Source organism: Anarrhichthys ocellatus, unplaced genomic scaffold (assembly GCF_004355925.1).
Source record: "Anarrhichthys ocellatus isolate YVR2014 unplaced genomic scaffold, GSC_Weel_1.0 scaffold1, whole genome shotgun sequence".
Classification (NCBI taxonomy): domain Eukaryota; kingdom Metazoa; phylum Chordata; class Actinopteri; order Perciformes; family Anarhichadidae; genus Anarrhichthys; species Anarrhichthys ocellatus.
Window position 1 is genome coordinate 1,539,659 of NW_022280031.1, and position 22,728 is coordinate 1,562,386.

Below are 22,728 nucleotides of genomic sequence, written 5' to 3' on the forward strand. Positions count from 1 at the left end.
AGCACTGACCAAGCTGCGGTATTTGATGCATTGGGGGTGGTATGAGCATTATGTTTTGTGCTTTTCTATCTATCAGGGGAAACGGGGAGGTTTTTGAACAATCATATTCTAGCCAATACGGGTAGTCTAGCCTAATTATAGTTTAGAGAAACCACATGTTTAACAAAATGGGAGGAATGGGGGGTTATTGGGGGCATGCAACCCCTTTTGGTGCTTAAATCACTGCAGTCCAGTACAGTAAGTTCACTATACTAGTGACCTTTTTTAATCTCCGTTATCACCGACCCCCCCCATTGCAATGTGTGTTTTCTGCTTCATGGAGCAATGCATCACCACAGTATTGAAAGTATAGCAGAGCGACGAGGTGAGTAGTCACGTTATGATGGTAAAGTGAGGCAGAGGGAAGGAGGGCTGATGACACGCTGCTGGCACACAGAGAGAGAGAGAGAGAGAGAGAGAGAGAGAGAGAGAGAGAGAGAGAGAGAGACGCACACTGTACTTTGCGCTGGAGAAAGAGGAAGCGCGCTTCGCCTCTCCATCACATTTCACTTTGGAAACACTGAAAACAAAGAAAGCCAGGATGTAAAAACAACAACAATAAAAAAAACACTAGAGGACGTCCACACATCCCGCTACAAATCGCTTCCCCTGAGTGTTGTGGTCCAACAGACTGGTTCATTCTGCTCCATCGCCCGCGTGTGTTTTTTTTTTTTTTTTGTGGTGCTCTGCTCGGTGCCGGAGTCCGCCGACCGACGAGGAGAGGTGCTGCTCGCTGCTTCATCCCGCTAGATGGATCCGAGCTCTCCCTCTCTCACTTGCTAACTGAGGACTCGGGTCTTTGCTGAAAGTCTGATTTGGTTTTGGAAGAGTTGGGGATTTTGTCCCCCCTCCCTCCTCGACTTTTACTGGTGAGTGTCTGATTGTGTGTTTGCTCCATTCACTCAATGTCCGTCTAATAATACGTGGAGGTGCATTTCACCATGAGCACAGTCTATGTGAGGTGAACTAATGCATTACGTGGTGAAGTTAGTCAGTGTGCATGGAAAAAGTACTTTTCAGTTTAGCCCTACCAATCGTATGCTACACTGTATTTTTTTTAAGATTATGTAAAGAGGCAATTTAGTTTTAATGTAATGTTTCACTGGCCTTGTGATATTAGTTTATTTTAATGTCTAATATTGCCACGTAGATCAATGTGCTTCGTTATCCTGATGCAACAGGTTTGTTTCAGTCCCTGACAGTCAGCCTGTCCACATGCCGGTCAGCTAATGATGCTGCTCAGGACAGATAGGATCTGATGCTGTTCAACTGATAAACCAGATTGTAGTCACTGCACATGTAACTGTGTTTACACAGATCCGTAGCAAATGTGGGCTCAGGTCCAAACCAGAAGTCATCTGGTAGCAGGCTTTAAACCTGATGCTAGATAACTGAGTATGACTTGTTATGTTGAGGTAGTGTGTTAAAACCAGAGCAGAACTAAACAGAGACTCGACTTCACCTCTACCCAACTGTCTGGCTTTCCCGGCATTTGTGCTTTAGTTGTTGCCATCTATCAGCTTTGTCCTCGAAATTGGACGACATTTTGGGTGGATTTGGACTGAAAGCATGGGAGAGTGACTGGAAATTTAATAGAGGGGAAAACTCATTTGGAACTCCAAATGTCACGAGTGCCATGCTGCTTCTTTTAGTGCCATGACGGCAAACACTGATAATTTGGATTGATCATCTAGTGTGCTGCTGTTTTCAGCTTCATATTTCCTCTCTTTGTGGCGATTTATCCCTCAGATGTCAGTTGATTTGGAGGAGTGTCAACTGTGAAGGTGAGGAGGACTACTTTTTAAGACTCGACTTCACGATGGCGACAGGAGTATCAGCGTGGCTCCCTTTTGCCAGGGCAGCAGCCATTGGCTGGATGCCTGTTGCCAACTGCCCCATGCCTGTTGCACCAATGGACAACAGTAAGAGACAGGATGAGCTGATAATCCTCAATGTCAGCGGCCATCGCTTTCAGACCTGGAGAACCACTCTGGACCGCTATCCTGACACCCTGCTGGGCAGCTCCGAAAAAGACTTCTTTTACAATGAGGAAATCAAAGAGTACTTCTTTGACCGGGACCCTGACGCCTTCAGAAGCATCCTCAACTTCTACCGGACGGGGAAGCTCCACTACCCCCGCCAACAGTGCATCACAGCCTACGATGAGGAGTTGATCTTTTTCGGCATCATCCCCGAGATCATCGGCGACTGCTGCTACGAAGAGTACAAGGACAGGAAGCGGGAGAATTTAGAGCGGCTTCAGGACGATCAGGAGGAGAACAAGGACATGAAGCTGCCCAACATGACCTTCAGGGAGACCATGTGGCGTGCCTTTGAGAACCCCCACACCTCCACCATGGCCCTGGTCTTCTACTATGTCACGGGTTTCTTCATCGCCATCTCGGTCCTCACTAATGTGGTGGAGACGGTGCCCTGCGGTTCCACCGCCAACCAGAAAGACATGCCGTGTGGCGAACGCTACACAGTGGCGTTCTTCTGCATGGACACCGCCTGCGTCATGATCTTCACAGTGGAGTACCTGTTGCGCCTGTTCGCCGCACCCAGCCGCTACCGCTTCATGCGCTCGGTGATGAGCATCATCGACGTGGTGGCCATCTTGCCGTACTACATCGGCCTGGTGATGAGCAACAACGAGGACGTGAGCGGCGCCTTCGTGACGCTGCGCGTGTTTCGAGTGTTTCGCATCTTCAAGTTCTCCCGCCACTCGCAGGGCCTGCGGATCCTGGGTTATACGCTCAAGAGTTGCGCTTCGGAGCTGGGCTTCCTCCTCTTCTCGCTCACCATGGCCATCATCATCTTCGCCACCGTCATGTTCTACGCAGAGAAGGGCTCCAGCTCCAGCAAGTTCACCAGCATCCCGGCCTCCTTCTGGTACACTATAGTCACCATGACGACGCTGGGGTGAGTAATCGACGTGTGTACACACTCACAGAGGTAAATACATACACGTGTAAACACCGCGAGCGTCTTGTATCTCATTCTGCCATGCTGTATTTGTATTTGTGACAGAAGTAAAACAATGTTTTCGGATGCTAATAGATGTACTAGATGCATTTTTTGTGGATTTTTACTTTGAAAATTGAATAATTTATGAAAAACAATTTGAATTTCAAATGAGCATTAAGCCAGCCTGCCCCCATACTTCAGTACACTGCGGCGTATATTTGAGGCTGCCAGTGTGAGTAATGGTGGGAAGTGCGGCATTTATCTACCAGCACAATCACTCGTGGCATTTTGTTTGCCTCACCTACAGCTCGCCAAATTAGGAGACAGTGGTTGAATACATACAATACATCCGAGTGTGAAGAAGATGACCAGATACTACACATATTTATGTGTGGGTGGTGCACTAAGGACTCCATTGATGTAGAGCTATATTTAGTTGTTTTTTCTTTTAATTTATGTTTTGCTTGAGAAATAATTTGTATCCCTTTCAATTTTAGCCTTTTGAGAAAATGATGCACAACATGTAGCCTGACCCAAGAGCATGGACTGAACCATTATGATTAAATAATATTGGTGTTGGAAACAATTATGATGGGCCAGCCTTTTTATAATCATCCAATAAACTAACAAATCTTGATCATGTTTCCACCTGTGCACCCTTGTGACATTTAGATGATACAGCTCGTCATTTGTATGAACAGTGGTTCAGTTTGGTAGTTTTACAGAGAAAATATTAGCTGCTGTACTGCATTTCTGTTCTCATAATTGGGGCCACACCACAAGCACCGTATTTATGGCACAGGCGTTCAGTGTGAAAAAGCCTTGTGAGGAATTAATTGAACTGTATTATAAAGCCGGCTCTCTCTCTGCCGTGTGTGTGCCTGTAGGCGAGGTGTCTCATAAGATCTCCTCTGTCACCTTTATTATGATTCCCCTCTGCTCTTAATCTTTCACACAAGCTGGCTGAGGCTCGGTGCCATGAACGGCAGGGTGAACTTGAAAGTGTTCCCGAAGTTTTGGCTGAGTGAAGTATTATGAAGGCACAGTGGAAGAGTAGTTATGGTTTCCTAAAAAATCAGTTTTTCTCTCCGGCACTCTTTTGTACAATAATGCTGTGTGGAAATGCAAAACTGCCTTTTGGAATAAAACGGCATGATACAAGAATAAAGTCGGTGGTTCCATTATATCAAGTGACTAATACTAATTGTAATTGAATATCTTTGGACCAAAACTCAAAAGATATAAATCATTTCAGCGCTTTTTTTCTATTTATTTTCCAAGCTGCTCAGCAACGAAACACAAAAAGACAGAAATTCGCTCCAAAAGATCTGTAGCTTTGGAAGATGCCCACTTGATTTGTCTAACTTACTTACTCTGGTATTGTGCTAGGCAGGGCTCTGGACAGTAGGAGCAATTGTGGCATCTAATGTAAGTATTGTTTTTACCGTAAAAAACAACAACCGTAAGATTGTCATGAAATCAAGCCCCATTTTTGTTCTATTTATGGTTGTTACTTTTTCTGCAACAGCCATTCATGTTCTGTATCTCTCCGTAATTCTTTTCACCATCAGTAATGAAGCTGTTCCTGTGCTGGATTTGAGTAGCCAACATGGACTGAACTCTTAAGGATTTATAACTTTAGATGTGAACATATCCTTTTAACTATTAATGAGGATCTATATTGCCAGAAGAAAATGTGAAATAAAATGTAATTTAAAACACTTTTTTCTTTAAAAAATCTCTCCAAAAAGGTCTGCTGACAGAGAGCTTTAAACCCTGTTCATATTGTCTCAAAAGCTCTCTGGTTTCTGCTGTGTCCATTACTGAGAGGGATCTGCTCAGACACTAAGAAACACTAGACTAGACTAGAACACTGTGTGGGCTGTCATGCTGCACCACGTTTGACCCATAACAAGATACCTAACGATGCGACCTTGTGGCTTTTTGTGTCTTTTTTAAGTATGTTTAGGGTCCCTGTTGTGAGTGACATGTTTGGCTGGCAGACCTGAAATGTTCTTTGCTTTTCTAAGGTGACCGTAAAGTAGTTATTTCAGTCATTTCTCCTTCTTGTTATGATCAGTGTGTCAAAGTGTTGTCTTGAAATGGAAACCAAAAGAAATCGTGGATCTCCAGACCAGAATAGCTCTATTTGTCTCTCTGCAGCATAAGGGCTTTAAAGGATGCATTGCGTTACCTGTTCTACAGTGTGTGTGTATGTGCGTGTGTGTGCGTGTGTGTGTGTGTGTGTTGTAAGTGTTATAAGAGGATCTTTTGTATCGCACATACAAAAGGATAGAAATGCCAAGGTGAAAGCATTATGTAAATTGTGAACCCTGAACAATGTGTTTGAGTGTGGAGCCATTATGTCCAACACACAATAGAGGCAGCAGCACTGAGAGTCCATCCACAGCTCCGACAATGGTGATCCTCATAGCTAACCAGGACAGTCATTTACAATCAGGAAAACTATCAACCGATGCATGTCCAAGGCTCACACAATCAGAATATGAGTGTTCAAATTCAACATGTCCCCTCTGTACAGCCACACGGGTCTATACCTTTTAATGGAAACGGTAAAGTGGGATTCATAGAAATGTGCTCACATTAGGTTTGAAAGAGGAGCGCACGGAAGGTCTGAACATAAGGTTTTGTTTTTCTCTCAGATTTAGATTTTAGATATTTGATATGGTCAAAAAATCATCAGAGATATTGTGAATTGGCACTTTAAAATAAAAGGGTATCATTTTTTTATGATGTGAGTCAGGGCTTTGTTTTCTGTGCCGACAATCTGACTATGACCTGCACAGAATCCAGCAGTGTGCAGCACTGTGCACTGTTACCTCCTTTGATCAAAACAACAGACATAGAATTAATATGTAAAAGAGAAAAAACAAACGTGTACAGTACAGTCTTTGATATGTAGAACTCCAACCCACACAAACAAAACAAAAGCAAGCAGGTGAAAATAAAATGTATTGAAATACGGGTGCTTAGTACAGTATGTGCCCCCTCCTCTTCAATAGAACATAAGAGAGGCTTATCTGTACGTGATTACAACTGCAAGTTGAACAGCCAGCAGCTTCTCACGAGGCTCCGTCTTCCCTCCTGCCTGTCGCCCGTCGATCTGTTCACCTGCTGAAGAGACATATGCTCAGGTGATGAGGTCACCGATGAACCATCTGTCAGTGCGCTTAAGAAGCTACATACACAGCAGTACATACAGTGCAGTACATAAAACAATCCCACTGGTCATCCACAAATCATGTTTTCCGAAGAACAAAAAACCTGCAAGCTTACATCAGATGTGTTATTGGTGTACACAACATACCAGAATATGTTTTTTGGCTCACCACCATATTCCTTTGAAAATTATTTTTCAGCAAATCCAAAGCATTTGACAACAAACACACATATAAGCATGTACTGTAGAACACTTTAGATTGCCTGTCCATCATCGTAACCCAAACCAGAGCTGATACATCACCAAATGTTACTTTAATCTTTGACTAACCACAGTTAGTATAGTATTTAGTACACTTTTATAAAGTTGGGGCTTATGAGTGACAGATTTTAAAGGAATAGTCCAAATTGATGCAGCATCGGTCGACATATTTGGACTTGAAGTCCCCAGGCTGAGTCTAGCAAACACTGGATCCTACACTTCCATTAACGCAATCTGAACAAGAACAATTATGGCAGCCATTAACACCACGTTCATATGTCCATGTTAGTATTGTTAGTACTGAAGATTTCCATGACAACAAGCCTCACTTTTGTTACTATATACAGTCTGCATTCAGCTGGGTGAAACGTGTTGGCTTTTATTCCGAAGCAGTCACAGGAAATGCGATGTATTTGTTACCATGGCCGGTTATCAAAAAGGCATTTACAAAACCAGATGTTTTTTGGCATTTGTTTTACGCTGGGTCAGGTTTAGATATATAGCAGAGAGTAGCAGAACAAGAAGAAAACGGCCGCAGTGAGCTGTTGGATGAAGGGTTCCAGGCGACAGGCTGCACACCTCCAACTCCTCAACAAGGTAGTTAGAAAACGCTGCCCCCAATGTGTAGTCCATAATGTGTGTCCAAACGTGGCCTCAGGCAGAAACACACACACACACACACACACACATTCACAAACAAACACACACATTAATAACTCTGGGTGAAAAGTTTATAGGCCTGAAAACATATATATGTTTTATGCTAGTAGGACATTAAAAATATAAACACACCTGAGAAGACATACTGCAACACTGAGAACATTTCTGCCAGCTGACAGTCAAGCCTGTCAACATTTTGATCAGATGTACTGTATATATATATATATATATATATATATATATATATACAGTATGTCCCAAAGAGCACATACACACAATCATATGCTGATTCATTCACACACATACATAGTTATTGCCTTTGATCTTGTCTCGCGTTTTTGTCCTGCCTCTCTGCATCCCCTCCATGTCTGCTTGAGCCCAGGCAGCGCAGCAGTAATGAGCTTGAGCTGAGGGAGATGGGGGGGGGCGGAAGGGACTGACTGGCTGTATAATCAGCCGCTTTCACTGTCCAGGAACAGGGGTGTTAAATCAACCTCAGGTGGCTGATAAAACAATCTGGATTGAATCTCAGCAAGGTGTGCTCCCTGCGGCGGCCTGCCGGTGCTCGGCGCTGTTTGGAGCCAGCCGGATACGCGGTCAATGGCGTCACCGGGACAGGATCCGAAAGATTGATAATGGGAGGAAAAAGCCCCCCTCTCTTTCATGCGCTCCCTCTTTTACTCCCCTATTCCCCCATGAGTCTCCCAGAGGAACAGCTATTTTGAGAACAGGCTCTGTGTGTGAAAGGGAGTTGTCTGTTTTAACTATAATCTGATACACGATGCAGGCTCAATGGATGAGAGCTGGTTGTATTTTACCTGCATGACAGGTGCGCTGGAAGGTTGGCTGGCCTGCCTCCAGCTCTCCCACATCTCCCACGCCTCTAAAAACATTAACCCAATAATAAGAGAAATATTAATGAGGTGTGCATTGAAATCTGACTCTGATGTTATAATTAGAGTGACTCTCCCAGTTGTAGAGTCCTGGTCCTGGACGGAGGCTTGTTCTGTAGAAAGTGAGAGAAAATGTTGTTATGCATGTAGGTCATGTTCCCATCTCTGCCTTAATCAGTGGCTATATATAATCTGCTTCTTTCTTCAGAGAGACTTTTAGCTCGCCCCCCTCTGCGTTCTCTGCTCAACATCTCTATTAGTCTTCATGGACTTGGCCTCGGGGCCAGAGGCAGGAATGAGGGAGGTCAGACGGGTTGTGCTTCGGGTTTACAAGAACTCTGTGCTGCAGGGCTGGTCGACACCAGGAGGAAGGAAGGGGCGATGTGAAGTGAGAACAAAACTTTCTTTCTTTTTTTTGACACTTGCTTCAGGTCTGTTACAGTGTCCACGTTCATGAACTACACTGTCATACATCCGCATACTGTATGGCGTCCTGCAGCACATTTTTATCTCCGCAATCGATTAATCTAGCGATGCATTTTTTTAGTGAATCCATTAAACTCAAAGTATACTTCCATGTCTGTGAAGCCACGAGGGTCTATAAGAAACTCTGTCATCTGCCCGGGGGGTCATAAACACTATACATTCGTATATAGTCAGTGTAGTATAAATGAGAAGACACCGTGCTAAGACAAACAGCAGCATCAACCATTTTAGCAGTGTGCCCAGTGACAATAGCTTTGTAGGACTCCTGTCTATTTGAAGCAAAGCAGGAAGTGTTGTTGTTTCCGTCATTTGTTTTGAGTTTTGGAAGGATATTGTCCTGCTGATCGAGGTGTCAGCTCAAAAAAAAAAATGACTTGTTAAACAGAACCTTGTCTGAGTCTGTTTTGGAGTTATCACCATTAAATCAAATCTTCATGAATGTTCAACAAAATGTTTAAAAACAGTGAAAAATGCACGGAGCCGAAAGTGAATCCATCAGGTGGCTTGTTTTATTCAAACAGTCCAAAACCAAAATGTATTCACTTTATCATTCGCTTTAATACGAAGCGGAAAGAAATGCAACAAAAGTTTACATTTGACAAGCTGTGAATGTTTGGCATTTGGCTTTAGTTATGAATCAATTATAAAACATTGTTGTGGTTTCATTTTCTGTCAGTTTACAAACCATTTCAGTGTGTAGACACAGTGGACACATTTCCACACAGACTTTATTTCATGCGGGGTATTAGGGATGGGCATTTCCACAATCAGTGGGAACTATTCAATCGTCAGTCAAAGAATCCTTATAGTGCATCAACATTGCTGCTGTTAAGTTTAAACTTTTAGAAACTGGCATCTTTCAACAACTGATAAGCCGAGTTCTGTGTCTTGAAGTCTGTGTTCCTCGTTAATGTTTTAGTAAATAAGGTTAATTGTCTAACTTGACCATTGATCTCATTGGCACTGTGAAACAACAAAAAGAAAGTATTTGGCAGTGAGTTTGGAGACAACAAAAGAAGCAATAATCTCAGGCCTCTGGTTCTGATGAAAGGTATTCTTAACTCCAGTCTTAGCTCGGCACGCGGCTCTGCATAAAGGGATTAATTAACACTGGGTTGAACAAAGCATCTCTTGTTGCGAGTTAATCAAAAGTCTGCTTGAGTATTTTACTTTTAAGCGTACATGTAATATCTAAAGTATCCTTTGCCTTTTTTTGATTCAAATATGGCATCTCATAGTGTGAGAAAAAAATTGGAGTTGGTGTGTGTTTTCTTTTAGATTTGCTTGATATGCAAATGATTTTCTATTTTCCTAGTAATTGTGTGCTGGATTTATTGTGTGAACAGTTAATAATGGATAATTGGTAACAGAAGTGAGGCGTTTTGGCCTATTAATTCTGGAATGGCATACATTGTTTTGTTAATAATTCAGGATCCTTGCGGCACGCCGAAACAGAACTGGGATGTCGAGCTGCATAGTTTGTAAGTGGGAATGTTCTTTCACACACATTTCACAAATCATCAGAGGTTGCATATTGTCGTGTTTTTTTTATGGCAGCCTGCTTTCAGATGTAATTTATGGGCTATTTTGCTGCCTTGCTGAACCCCTGGGGTCAAAACAAGTGCAGCTTGTCGGAAATTAGAAATATTCCTGCCTTTATCTGGCCACTTTACTCTTGGAGCCAATTTCCCAACACAAGGCTCTTTAATAGAAACCTTTCTAATGATAGCTGTGGAATTTAATTTAGCTCCAACACAGGTTCATTTAACACCTAAACTCATTTAAAAAGAATTAAACGTGCAAAAGATAGCAGTGTCTGGAAACCTTCACCTCTCTCTCTCTCTCTCTCTCTCTCTCTCTCGTTTGAAGGCAGCAAACGGGACCAATCGGCTGACAAGTCTGCAACGCTGTTTCTTCATAGTAACCTGCATCAGTACTGCCATCTGTTACATTTTTTAGGGTTGAGCAGCAGTGCACCATGTGCACAAAAATCAAATCAGTTGCCACTGCACGAACCATGATGTAGGCACAGGAGTCGCAGTCCCATGGACACACCTGAGCAGTAGCTCGGATAGCAGCAGAAAAAATATCACAATACTCTGGCCTGAGTTCAGCCTCTTAGGCTGATGTATTCAGCAAAAGAGTCATCCTTAGTGCTCCACAAAGGTGTTATCATCTTGTTTTTATAGCGATAAAGTGATTTCCCCAGGTGTGTAGGGGAATACCACACACATTTCATCAAAGCAAATACGAAAGAGCATTACAACATGAAGTCTAATCCCATAACATTTTACGGAGCCTTTTCTACACAGTTCAAATATAGCCATATGATCATGCTTTGAGGCACCATTATGCTCCGTCAGAACTGCGTGTTGGATGGTGAAATAGCTTTTGAAACATCTTTCCAACGTCCAACGATTAGGGGCTCCGTGTGGCAATCTGACGTTCACACCCGTGTGAAGCTGTGCGGAGGTGAGAAAGGTGCAAGGGTTTTACTGCCGCTCTCAAGCTCTCTTTCTTAATTATTTCAATCACTTTTCATTGGCATAACTGAGTACAAATCTACGATTCTTCCTGGAGACACTGAAAATGTGAAAATGTGTGCCGTAATCCCCTTCTTCAAAAAAAGAATGCGTCTGTGTCCAGATCAGGTATGAACCTTTGCCTTCTGATGTGGTTGACTACCCATCATATGAAGCATTGCCCTGTCCATAGCAGGAGCTTAGTACTGTTTGTTCAACTCATTACTGATCCTCATTTTAGATGGGTGCAGTAGGTATCATTCAACAAGAATAAGCTGTCAACACCAATTTGACATCCTCATAAAGTTGTTACGGTGAACATGTTTGCAAACAATTGCCTATTTACATATCCAGCAGACATGAAGCAACATTAGTATTCATTTTGAGTTGTGATCTAGACACCTGATGAATGCAAGTCCAATGTTGACTCTCCTTTTTGCTCTGTTTTGGTCTCCACCAACAAGAGAGAAACATCTGGCTCTGTAGCGGCTAAATGCTTCACTTTGTTCACAAGCTAGTCGCTAACTTTATTTGTCGGATGTTTGGTGCTTGGCCGGTTACATGCACTGGATGTATCAGAGTTCTTTAGCTGAATACAGCTGCCTGCTATGGCTGGAAACAATGCTGAGAACGGTAAGACTGAACCGAAACAGTGAAGTTGTGGGCGTAACACCAAAACAATAAGCTGAAGACGCCAATTTTCCTTGAACTGAAGAAGCTGTAGACGTGTTACTACTTGTGACACCTTAAACATAACACATAGTCATATAATCTATTTTAATTATGAAGATATATATTGGTGCAGGTTTGAATTTACTGTGGTATTTATAGAAATGAATGATTAAATTGCAACGTAACTTGTACACTAACTGATTTCCCAGAGGGTGTTCTCTGAAGGTTTTTCCTCACCCTCTGAAACGGTTGATGTATCTATCACACCAACAGTTTTTTAATTCATTTAGTGGATTCTTTCATGTTCACATTCATCTGAAAACAAGCAATGCCGGCATCACTAAACAAACCTTCATCCATCTTCAGAGCGATCCAACTCTTGTTTTCTGCTGTCACTGGACTCCAATTTTTTCTCTCTCTCTCATCTCGTTATCTCTTTCTAGCTCTAATTGGTTAGGCCTTTCCTTTTGCCAGCAAGGTATAACCATTGTTTTTCACTTGAGATAACAAAACTCTGAACACACTGCAGACTAGTTAACACCAGCAGCTTTATGTGCAAGTGTTCTCTTTGCATCGTCTGGATAGCAGTAAACATGGCTGCCTTCAGACATGTTTATTTTTAAAAAAAGCTTGTGATAAACCTGTTTGAGTATCATTTCTCTGTTAGCCTAACAAATCACTTAGTGGTCCTTTTTTAATTGTGATTCTGTCATATAAACAAAACAAATGAATGCTATCAGCCTCTACATTGTTTTGCAACTGGGTTGGATTTTGCTTCATGTCATTTTACTTGCAGAGGTCCTTCTGCTGTAATCAAGAGCTGTTACCGGCTTTGATCTTTCTTCCTGCTTTCTACATCAAACACAGAGATGGAGCTTCTGGTTTGACGGGGGATGCCAACTTTTTTGTGACACAAGAAACAACAGGAAATTGTATTTTAAGGAACCACAAATTGACAGATTTAGCACTTTTTAAACATGCTGGTTTTGAAGTAGTCTTCTTTGCTATCATAAAGTAAAAGCTGTTTGATTGCGTGCTTAACAGATATCTGAAGTTGTCCATACAATGTACTTTTTTTCCTAGGCCTCATGTGTTTGATGTCACACACTTAGCGAGTGCAGAGTAGCAGCCTGTTAGCAGAGTGGCCTTGGAGCGGAGGCACAAATGAGTGTGCGTGGGTGCGTTTGTGTGATTGATTGGGGAACGCTAAGGTCGACAACGTTTGGAGAAGTGAAGGGAAATGACGTGGAATGTAAGTTAAGGGAAAGTCAAGAAGTACATAAGCACAGAAGAACATGATATGCGACATAAACATATCTTAAAAATGTGATAGTGGGATGAAATGGGAGGAGATAGAGGAGAATGAAGAAAGACTTTTCACCTTCCTTGTAGGAGGAAGGTGAAAAGGAAGAGAGTGAATGTCAAATCAAAAAGAAAAGGAAGGAAGCCAGTGAGGAGGACAGAAGACGTGATGTTATCTAATACAGTTTCCGACATGTTATCTCAAGATGTTTGTATTGGGGCACAAAGGAGAACCTTGAATGACACGGCATGCTCTGTACCCCGAATGAGTGGGTTATTTTTAGATACTTGGCCCTTATCTTGCTACACAGCTGGCAAGGGTTTAGCTCACAGAAAGGTAAAGAAAATGTACTAATAACCTTCAGTGTGATGTGAAGGAGGACGCAGACAAGGAGTGGAACTCAAGGTTAAATTGACCATATCGTGAAAATAAAATAAAGTGCATAAAACAGTGAGAGCAACAAAGAAACTTTTGATTGTTCTGTTTTGTCGAAACAAATTCCAAACTGATTTTGAAAAATACATGTAAGTGTATGTTTCTCTGCCTGTGTGTGAGTGTGTCCTCTACCTATCTAGCCTGAGGGGCGCATATGCCTACCTGACATTATAAATAATACCAGCATGTTTATGTTTTCCATTACAGTCTCAAATGCAGCTCCAGGACATAGTCTGGTACCTTCCTTTTCACCTCACCTTTAAATATCACTTTATATGCAGCCAGAGTTCCTCAGATGTTAAAAAGAATGTAAAGTGTCGGTTTTTCTTACATTTATTTGAATCAAGCATTCCCTCCAATAGCACAACTGAAAGTGCTGATGCGGCTATGTTTCATTCAAACATTCATGAAGCAAGAGATGAGATACATTAGCCAGAATGAGTTTTCTGATTGGACGGAAAAAGCTATCAACATTTGTGAGTTTGCTATAATGAAGGCACACATTGCATTCATATATTACATATTTACATTGTGTCATCGTCAGGGAATGACTTACAACACAAAGGCGACTGTGATTGTTTGACTGACCTGAACGGCTGTTTGTAGCGATAATAGTGGTTATTGCTGTTAATTCTGCATTAGACTGGCATCATAAAACACAGCAATGTTCTGATGTTATCATGTCATAATTCGACCCTAATTAGACGCTGTGAACCAAAGACAATTGTAGCATAAAAAACAACTTTATCAATGTTGTTGGAGTTATGACCGTTCAAAACTTTTAAACTAGAAGAAGTGGACGTAGTCATCGTGACGTCACCCATTTTCTTGTGGACCGCTGTTTTGAAGCCTTGAGTACGGGGATTTGGCCGTCGCAATTTTGGATTACGGCCATCGCCATCTTGGCTTTTTGCAACCAGTAAATGGAAGTTATCATATTTGGACTCCTGAGGAGTGACGTCAATCATAGTAAGCCTGCCCTAAAGCATATTCCACTTTATGGTCTATTTGATTCTAAAAGGGACCATAACATACGACATGAACATCATGCTGTATTGAAGACATGAGACGAGCGATTGAGACCATCAACTCATGTTTACCATGTTTACTGAGGTAGTAAATCAAGTGAGAAGTAGGGTCATTTAATCATTGACTTCCATTCAAAATGAATCACTTGCGTGTTTTCATGCTAAATATTTCTGCTTGTTGTTGATCATATGTGTGCAACATGTTTGGGTGTAGTCCCTGAGATACTCGGTACCTGCCCAGTAACGGCTACCTCAAATCAAGATTTCTATAGATGCAGTAAATGATGGAGCGAAAATAAGTATTTTTGGTATGCAGAAAAAGAACATCTCTCGCCCAGTAAAACCAACATACCACTGCAGCTAATAGAAAAAAAGCATTAATGGGCAAACTCTTTCATGAATCTGATAATAAATCTGATAGTAAATATAACGACTTGCATTGTTTATATGTGCACTATTATAAGCGGAACTGTCTCAGGCATTACACTGATTTGTAACAATTAACGTCTTAAACAAGCTTTTGCACTCACCAGCTGCCCTCATTCACAGTTGCCATGAAGCTGTGTAAGATGACTGTCCGACTGACTGACCTGAATTTGAGTTTGATGCCTCCAGCTGTGCTGTGTTGAAGAAAAAAAGAAAGAAGAAAAATAGCAACCTTTTCTGAGCCAAATTGGAGAGAACAATGACGCTGCTTTTTCAACATTCACTTTCAATTTAATTTAATTTGTATAGCTCAATATCACAAATAACAATTTTGTGTCAGAGGGCTTTACAGTGTACAACATACAACATCCTCTGTCCTTGAAAAACACAAGGGAAAAGGTAGTGAAGAATGAAGCAGATGTGTGTCTTGTGTTGCTGCTGAACCTGATGATTCCAGAAACACCTGGTTACCCTGAAAGCAATATTTGGCCAGTACATGAATTGAATTACAGCTTGTTTGATAAAATCCAAAGCTAATGTTTGAGTGGTGTTCGTGCAGGAATAAGTCGTGCAGTGTTCTTTGTGTGGTTCAGCTGAGTATGTGGTTGAGGCTGTGTACTAATGTATGAGCAGTAATGTAACTAAACTGTCATGATCACTATCCACAATCTTCGAACAATTATTTTTCATGTTGGTTTTTAAGACTATTACAAGTCACACTATTGCTGGTAACTGATCACTACAACCAAACTTATTTCAATAAAAAGCCCTACAAGGTTACAAAACACTAAATTATGTTCTTAAATTTAACACTTTAAAGTTTATTTAAACTTTACTTAAACATTTTTTACTCATTCAAATATTTATCAGTTGTTTTTTTTAATCCACTTGAACCACTCTTCACTTCAGCATAAATTAGATAAATATTGCACAGCACTTATTTGAAAAGGAAATGTATCACTTCTAAAGCCGGTTTGCCTGTTCCCATTATTTCCTTCTTCCAAAACAGGGATGAAGAACAAATGAGCAAATGCCAGGAGCTGTATTTTCATTAAAACAAAATCATGACTGGTGTGTTAACTGCATGCCAAATTAATCATAGCAAACAAAGCCAAATTGATTTAAAGTTACCACGTAACTGGTTGCTGACAAGCAATGTAGCATTTAAAAGGATTTTGTTTCACACGGAGTCTGGCGCAGTGCTCACTCCAAATAAAACGCAGCGGTGCTACATTACATGTCTTCCAGCAAACTTAACAAAGAAAAATAAAGGCACAACAGCATCACCAATCTCTTTTAACTGAATATTATCTGGTCTAGCTCAGCTAACAACACAAAAACACTGAATCCGTCATGCCTGTCGTTCACAACCGAGCCTGTTTGTAACCGGTACCGACAATGTTATCTTCACTTCATCTATCTCTCCTCTACTCCGACTCTCGAGAGCCTAAACGGTAGCAATGTCTTTGGCTGTCAAATGTCAATCCTCACTATTCCCTGACTCTGGCTGCTTAAAGCGAGTCTATTGTATTTTGCAGTGGCGCTAATCATTTTTGCAATGGCGCTGCGCCGCTGTATGCAGGGGAAACATCGGAGTCATAAAACTGCAACTGATTAAATGTGCACCGTAGCACGATACTACCCATCTCAGTGTAAAAGCAGATCGTGGAAACATTTTAATTAGTTTATTCCCATGTAGCCTTCAACTGTATAAAAAGAGTGTGTGATTCTTAAAAAATGTTGATTAATGTTTGAATGATTTTTTTGCCGTGCCAACACTTTTATTCAGATATTTTCTGGCACCATTGGTGACTCACTCTTTCATTTTCTTCAAATTATTAAATTACTTCAATTTAATGAAAACTGCACTGAATGTTCTTACAGCGCGAAACAACTGGGTGAAAAGTGTAAAGCGGTCTGCTCCCTTTAAAAAAGAAAAACAACTTTATTTAGGCTGAGGTGCCATATTGTTGTTGAGCCCTAATCAGATGCACCATAATATGAATGAAAAGAAAAAACCCAGAAACCTTAAGATTGGTGTGGCTTGGTAAATCAACCTCTATAGTTTTTTTGTGTCTCTATTTCTAAAGCAGGGTGCTGTGTGATTACAATTCACTTCTGCAGTGTAGACATTAATGTCTGAAGGCATAGTGTCAGTAATCAAACAGTCCATGATTACATTAGTGTGGGCTGCCGTCATTCACTGACAAAGTTCTGCTGACAGTGTTGCCAAGTATTTACGTGCACCGCCTCGAAAACAAACATTAAAAAGAAAGATAAACCTCTAGAATTCCACTGATTGCCATTCACACAGACCCAATGCCTCCCTGAAAAGCTCCACACAGAATCGTTATCCTCCGTCAAACGGGCCTGCAGCCCCTTTCTCGGCCACATCAACACGACACATTTGAAGTAAATCAACAGCTCTGGATGCCAATTATGTTGAAATCTCTGAGCTATGTTGACCTCTCTGTGCATTCGGAGATTAAGAAGCTTCACTGATGCTTGTTATCCTCACACGAGCACGGTTACTTTCTTCACTGTTGCTTTAGTGTTTTGAGTGCAGGTGCTGTAGAAGTCAGCCGTTGTTGCTGAATAAAAAAACAGTGAGAGACACTGTTTAGCCACTAACAGACCTAAAGTTTGTATTCCTTTTTACATTTTGTTCACTATAAAGATGTAGACTTACAGAGGATAAATATGTGCCAAATTAAATTGATACAAAACTGTATTAATTGTAACCATGAGACTCCTTTGTTATGCAGTCAGCTTGAAAACATTTAATCATGTGGGTAAGGGTTAATATTTGGTGCTTAGTTTAAAATTAGATTTTAGATTTTTGGATTTATAAGGTTTTATTTCTCAGGTCAGGAGTTATTTGCTACAATGTATTCTATCTACAGTAGCTGAAAAACTTCAAAGATTAGACAAATTTCCCAGAATTTTCCAAATATCCTTTTGAAAATTACACATTGTACTTTCTTTTAGTTTTTGTCTTTTACATTATTTTCTAAGTAATGTTCCGTCAGTGTTGCTGCACCCTTAAAATAATAGGAAGTTGTAATGTTGAGAAGCTGCTATTTCTACAGGGTTTTACTATTACACACAAAGAATTCAATCTTGCAGTGTTTTAACACCCGTACTCCCTGACGTTCAACATCTGGAAGTCATTTTTATTGGATTCTTATGTAAATCGCTCATGTCCAACGCTTTTTGCCATATTCTTTATGGATTTATGCTGCTGTTGATGCTGTGTTTTGAAGGCTGTATTTACAAAAGATTTTTTCATTACAGCCCGGTCAAAAGAACAGAATGAGTAATCACGGCCGCTGTTGGGAGGGTTATGGATGAAATCTCTTCTCACAGGAAATCAATACAACTGGTGACCACATCTTTATTGGCACATCCATGTTTATTATGGCGGAACTCAGAGACGCAACATGTTCATTGCATTTTTTAATCACCTTCTTCATATACTGAATGAATGTCGATTACACAGAGTGACATTATATCCAAACGTACCGTATTTAGGCTTAGGGGCCATATTGTTGTTGAGCCCTAATCAGATGCACCATAATGTGAATGAACGTTTCTATTGAAATTAATGTATTCATTGGTATTCGATTCCTTTGTTTCAATCTCTTCACAGATAATAACGTTCGGACTGTCATGCTTTTTAGTTGCTTGTTGTAAATGTGTTGCCCCAACCTAAACCTTCCCTCTTATACGGCGGCTCCATACTGTTGTCTGATTTACTCTATAAAGAAATATAAAGATGAGTTTGAAGCAGTTTGAAGCAGTTTGAGCTAACGTTGTTGTGATCTTTTTGATCACCATCCTCTCCAGCAGGCAAGCACAGACTCACAGAAGGTTTCTTCGGGTCAGGTTATAAAGGCGTGCGGGTTGAGGTGGTTTCCAAAGCTATATTCGACAAGCACTTGTCAAGGAGCATGACCACTTTAGAGCAGTAAACACTCTCATGGTACATGGTATGCATAATTGTAGGTGTCTTGTACCTCCACCTTTACTGTCTCTTTTGTCAGTTAGATAATGACTTGAACTTGTTGTTGTCCCTTGTGATGTCTAGAGATATTAGAAAAAAATGAATAGAGCTTCAGGAGGGGATGGATAGCGGTGCCCACACTGCTTGAATTCCTCTGATGACCAAACTTTTGACAAGTATTGAATGGCACTAAGTTGAATGCTGCCTGGTTACTTTATTAAGTCTGTTTAGATAGTTGAAGTGTCAAGCTGAAAGGCTGAAACGAATCGAGCTAGAAGGATATTGAATCTCCACAGGCAGTCAGAGTTTGCCCCAGCATGGACCTCAGATGAAACCCGATTGCATGGTTTTATGCTTTACTGAGAGACACCTTCATTACTCATTTGCTGAATTCCCACGCTGGGATGCACACCACACTGTTCCATGAGCGCTGTTCACATCCACGTTCTCACAAGTTTTAGCTTTTCTGTTGTCTGTTCTGTTGACTTATAACAACAGCAAAGATTTTTTTACCCCAAAAATACTCAGCCCTGCAAATTGTATTCAGGTTGCCTATCAAAGAAACATGTTTGTGTCTGTATCAATTGGAAAGAATTGCAAAATAAGACAATCCACAGACATTTCGACAAGCCTTTCAAAGCCATTAAAATATAATCGTGCGGTCGACAGGAGATAATGACAAACCAACTGGAGGAGTAAATTGACCAAGTGAAGTGCATATCCAGTTTGGATTTAAAAGAGCTCCCTGCATTTCTGAGCTGTTCATAATAAATAGCAGCTTGGGCCGGCAGATTGGTTCTCCTGTGAGCAACAGAATAATCATGTGCCATGACTGTCCAGTGCATTAATTCAAATATTACACTGTATGCCAACAATAAAATACAACAGGTTTTCACACATCACGTGACACTGATGGACTCCTGTTTGGCTGCAGAGAGCTCGATTGTGATGGACATGGAACAGAATGTCAGAAACGTTGCATGATAGTATCTATTATTACACAATAAAAGCATTTTCATATTTTCTTTTTAATATTTTATAATTTTGGCTAAACAGTACCCCATTGAGGAGGGTTGCCATAACAATGCTAACATGTTATTTTGTTAAGGAGAAATTATTTACTTTAATTAGTAATGTTGAACTCAGATTATACCACCTCTCCAATATGAACTTCTATATATACAAACTGTAACGGAGGTTGTTTTGTTTGGAGGAGGACCTTAGGGTGCTCTTGAGTATCTTGGGATTTTAAAAAATGAATATCCCTTTGCAGCACTTTTTTAAAGAGTCACCCTTTATGATACACTGTTCAACACAGTTACACAAAGTTTGCATCCTTTGGATTAATTCATTACATGAGCGAGTATTATTTCTTCAGCAGTTCATCTTTGGTGTCGTCGTAGTGAGATTGTTTTAGTAATGTGTGTGATGCTGCGGAATAAGTTTTGCTGTTCTGATTCTGTTTGAGCTGTTGTTGATAATGACTTCAGGTCAGCTGTTCATCTTCAGAGTTTGGCATTTAAAAGACACTCTTTCTCTTTTATCATATGCCTCAAATAGCTTGTTGTTTTCTGTTGTTTGAGGAGCAACTTTAGGTTTCATCACTGTCTCTTTTCCACCCAATATAGTCACATAACACTTTAAACAGATTATTTTCTGTGCCAATGATTTGCTGTAGTTTTTTCCTCTAAAATTGAGTACTATAAATAGAATTACTGAGGTCACAATAAAATACAAATAACCTGTGTTATTATATACATACAAGTTTAACTATTTACCTTAGACCAGTGTGTTTACCAGTGTGTATACATAACAATTAATTCCAGTAAAACCGTCATATTTTTGAGTGAACTCCTATCCTCTGCCATAACCTGCATTGTGTGAATGCATTCTAGCTGTACACTTTTGTCCCATTAGAATGCAGAAGGTCAGCATGAACTGGAATTTAGAAGGGAGACGATATGAGTACCATATTAGTCTCAGGCTTTTGCTTTCAGGGCCATTAAACATATTATTGGTCTCATTATATTGTCGTGTAGTCTTGATTTGCTTGTTTGGACACCACAGTGGTTTTTCTAAGCGGCCCATAAAGAGACAAGAATATCGGTTGCATTTTGGTATAATCTAATGGCAAAGGGTCAAAGATAAAGAGCTCACAGAGTGCCCCGCTGCTGTTCATGACACTGTGCGTGAGCAAGCCTGTATTACTTCCATTTATTCCGCAAATCACATTACTGTTTGTCAATTCTTCATGAAACTCTTCAGGAGATTGTATAGATTTGTTTTCCACACAGCCGCCACCTCACATCAAACAGTGATTGCCGCCATCGATTTCTTGTGTTTCTGTCCTCAGGGGTGCTCATCTCTGCTTTTTTGTATACGAAACCTTTTTTGTTTTAATAATTTAAGACAAGGGTTAGAGGATGGAACTGAGGTTTACTGAGGAGTAATAATCGTGGTGGCAGATTTCACTCAGTCTTATGAAAGAGCATCAAATAAAGTTTTGAGTTGAAAAGGTTTGATCTTTTGCCCTTCACAATAAAGTTAAAATCCTTAGGATTTCCGTCATAACTACACGGAATGGCTATTGCAATTGCAGACCTCATGTAGACATAATTATTGTGAATGCCACATGTTACTGTATATTAGGCCGGCCACAACAGTTCACTTCATCTGATTTGTTACCCAGTCGCATACCTAAGGTGCATTTGTAGAACATTTTTTCAATTTGACAGCAAGTATTAAAATCACCAGAGAAGTGTTTTATTTTAGACATGCATGGCTCCAGGTATGGCGATGTCAGTCTCTCCATCACTTTGGTCCAGACTGAAATATATCAGATGGATTGCCTTGACATTTTGTACAGACATTTATGATCCCCAGAGGATGAATCCTACTGACTTTGATTCCCTGACTTTACCCATAGTGCCATCAAGCAAGTTGACATTTTTGTTTTTCAGTGCAATATCTTCAGCAACTGCTGGATGGATTGCTTTGAAATTCGATACAGATATCCATGGTGCCCAGAGGATGAATCCTAAAGACATTGATGATCCCGTGACTTTTAAACTAGTGCCACCAGTAGGTCAAATTTGAAATGATTCCAATATTTTGGTAGAAGACTAAATACCAGCAAAAGGACTGACATTCCCAAAAGACTCACAGCAGACCATGGCATCTTAGAATGCTAACATGCTAAACTAAGATGGTGAAAATGTTCAACAAATGTACCTACATTAGCAATGTCGTTATGAGCATGTTACCATTAGCATGTTACCACGCTGACATTAGCGTTCAGCTCGAAGTACAGCGCTATTGAACAGGGCTGTCGACTATGCAACCATAACAATGATTAAGAACCTCTTTTTGTACAGGATACGTTTTGTGTTTGAACTAGTTCAGTGCAGCTTTCTTCTATTTGGCATTATTGTCTGCTGTCAATCAAAATTATATCGAGTACAGATTAAATAAATGTCCTTTCCACAAAATGCTTCCTTTTAATATAGCTTCTGAAACCTGTGTTTGTTGTTCACAGGGGGAATTTGCATGCAAAACTGAACTTTGCTGACAGTGTGAACAGTAATAAATCTAGTAGAATGTGTAATTAATAGCACTTATGATAACCTCTTGTGTTATTTGTACAACCTTCTCTTAAATGCATATGCTTAAATGACATCTGTGCACTTCACTGATAGACAAAATGTGTCTCAGATGTCTCGCCAACTGTGCTTCCAGGCTGGTGTGTCTGCTTGATAAGCAACATACAGAAGGGGCAAAACACATCCAAAACAAAGAGCACAAGACTAAGCAAATTTAGCCTTTATTGGACAAATGAAGGTAAAACTACACTAT

General features: G+C 40.6%; 1 protein-coding gene across 4 annotated transcripts in view; it reads left to right on the forward strand.

Annotated features, from left to right (window-relative positions):
- The first annotated feature begins 499 nt into the window (after positions 1 to 499).
- LOC116389018 (potassium voltage-gated channel subfamily D member 3-like) overlaps positions 500 to 22,728 on the forward strand; it is a 72,275-nt gene continuing 50,046 nt past the window's right edge. For all 4 annotated transcript variants that reach the window (XM_031857444.1, XM_031857604.1, XM_031857526.1 and 1 more), the window contains exons 1-2: positions 500 to 908; positions 1,789 to 2,961. In XM_031857444.1, the coding sequence (XP_031713304.1) occupies positions 1,859 to 2,961 (1,103 nt within the window). In that variant the 5' untranslated portion in view covers positions 500 to 908; positions 1,789 to 1,858. The remainder of the gene's footprint in view (positions 909 to 1,788; positions 2,962 to 22,728) is intronic.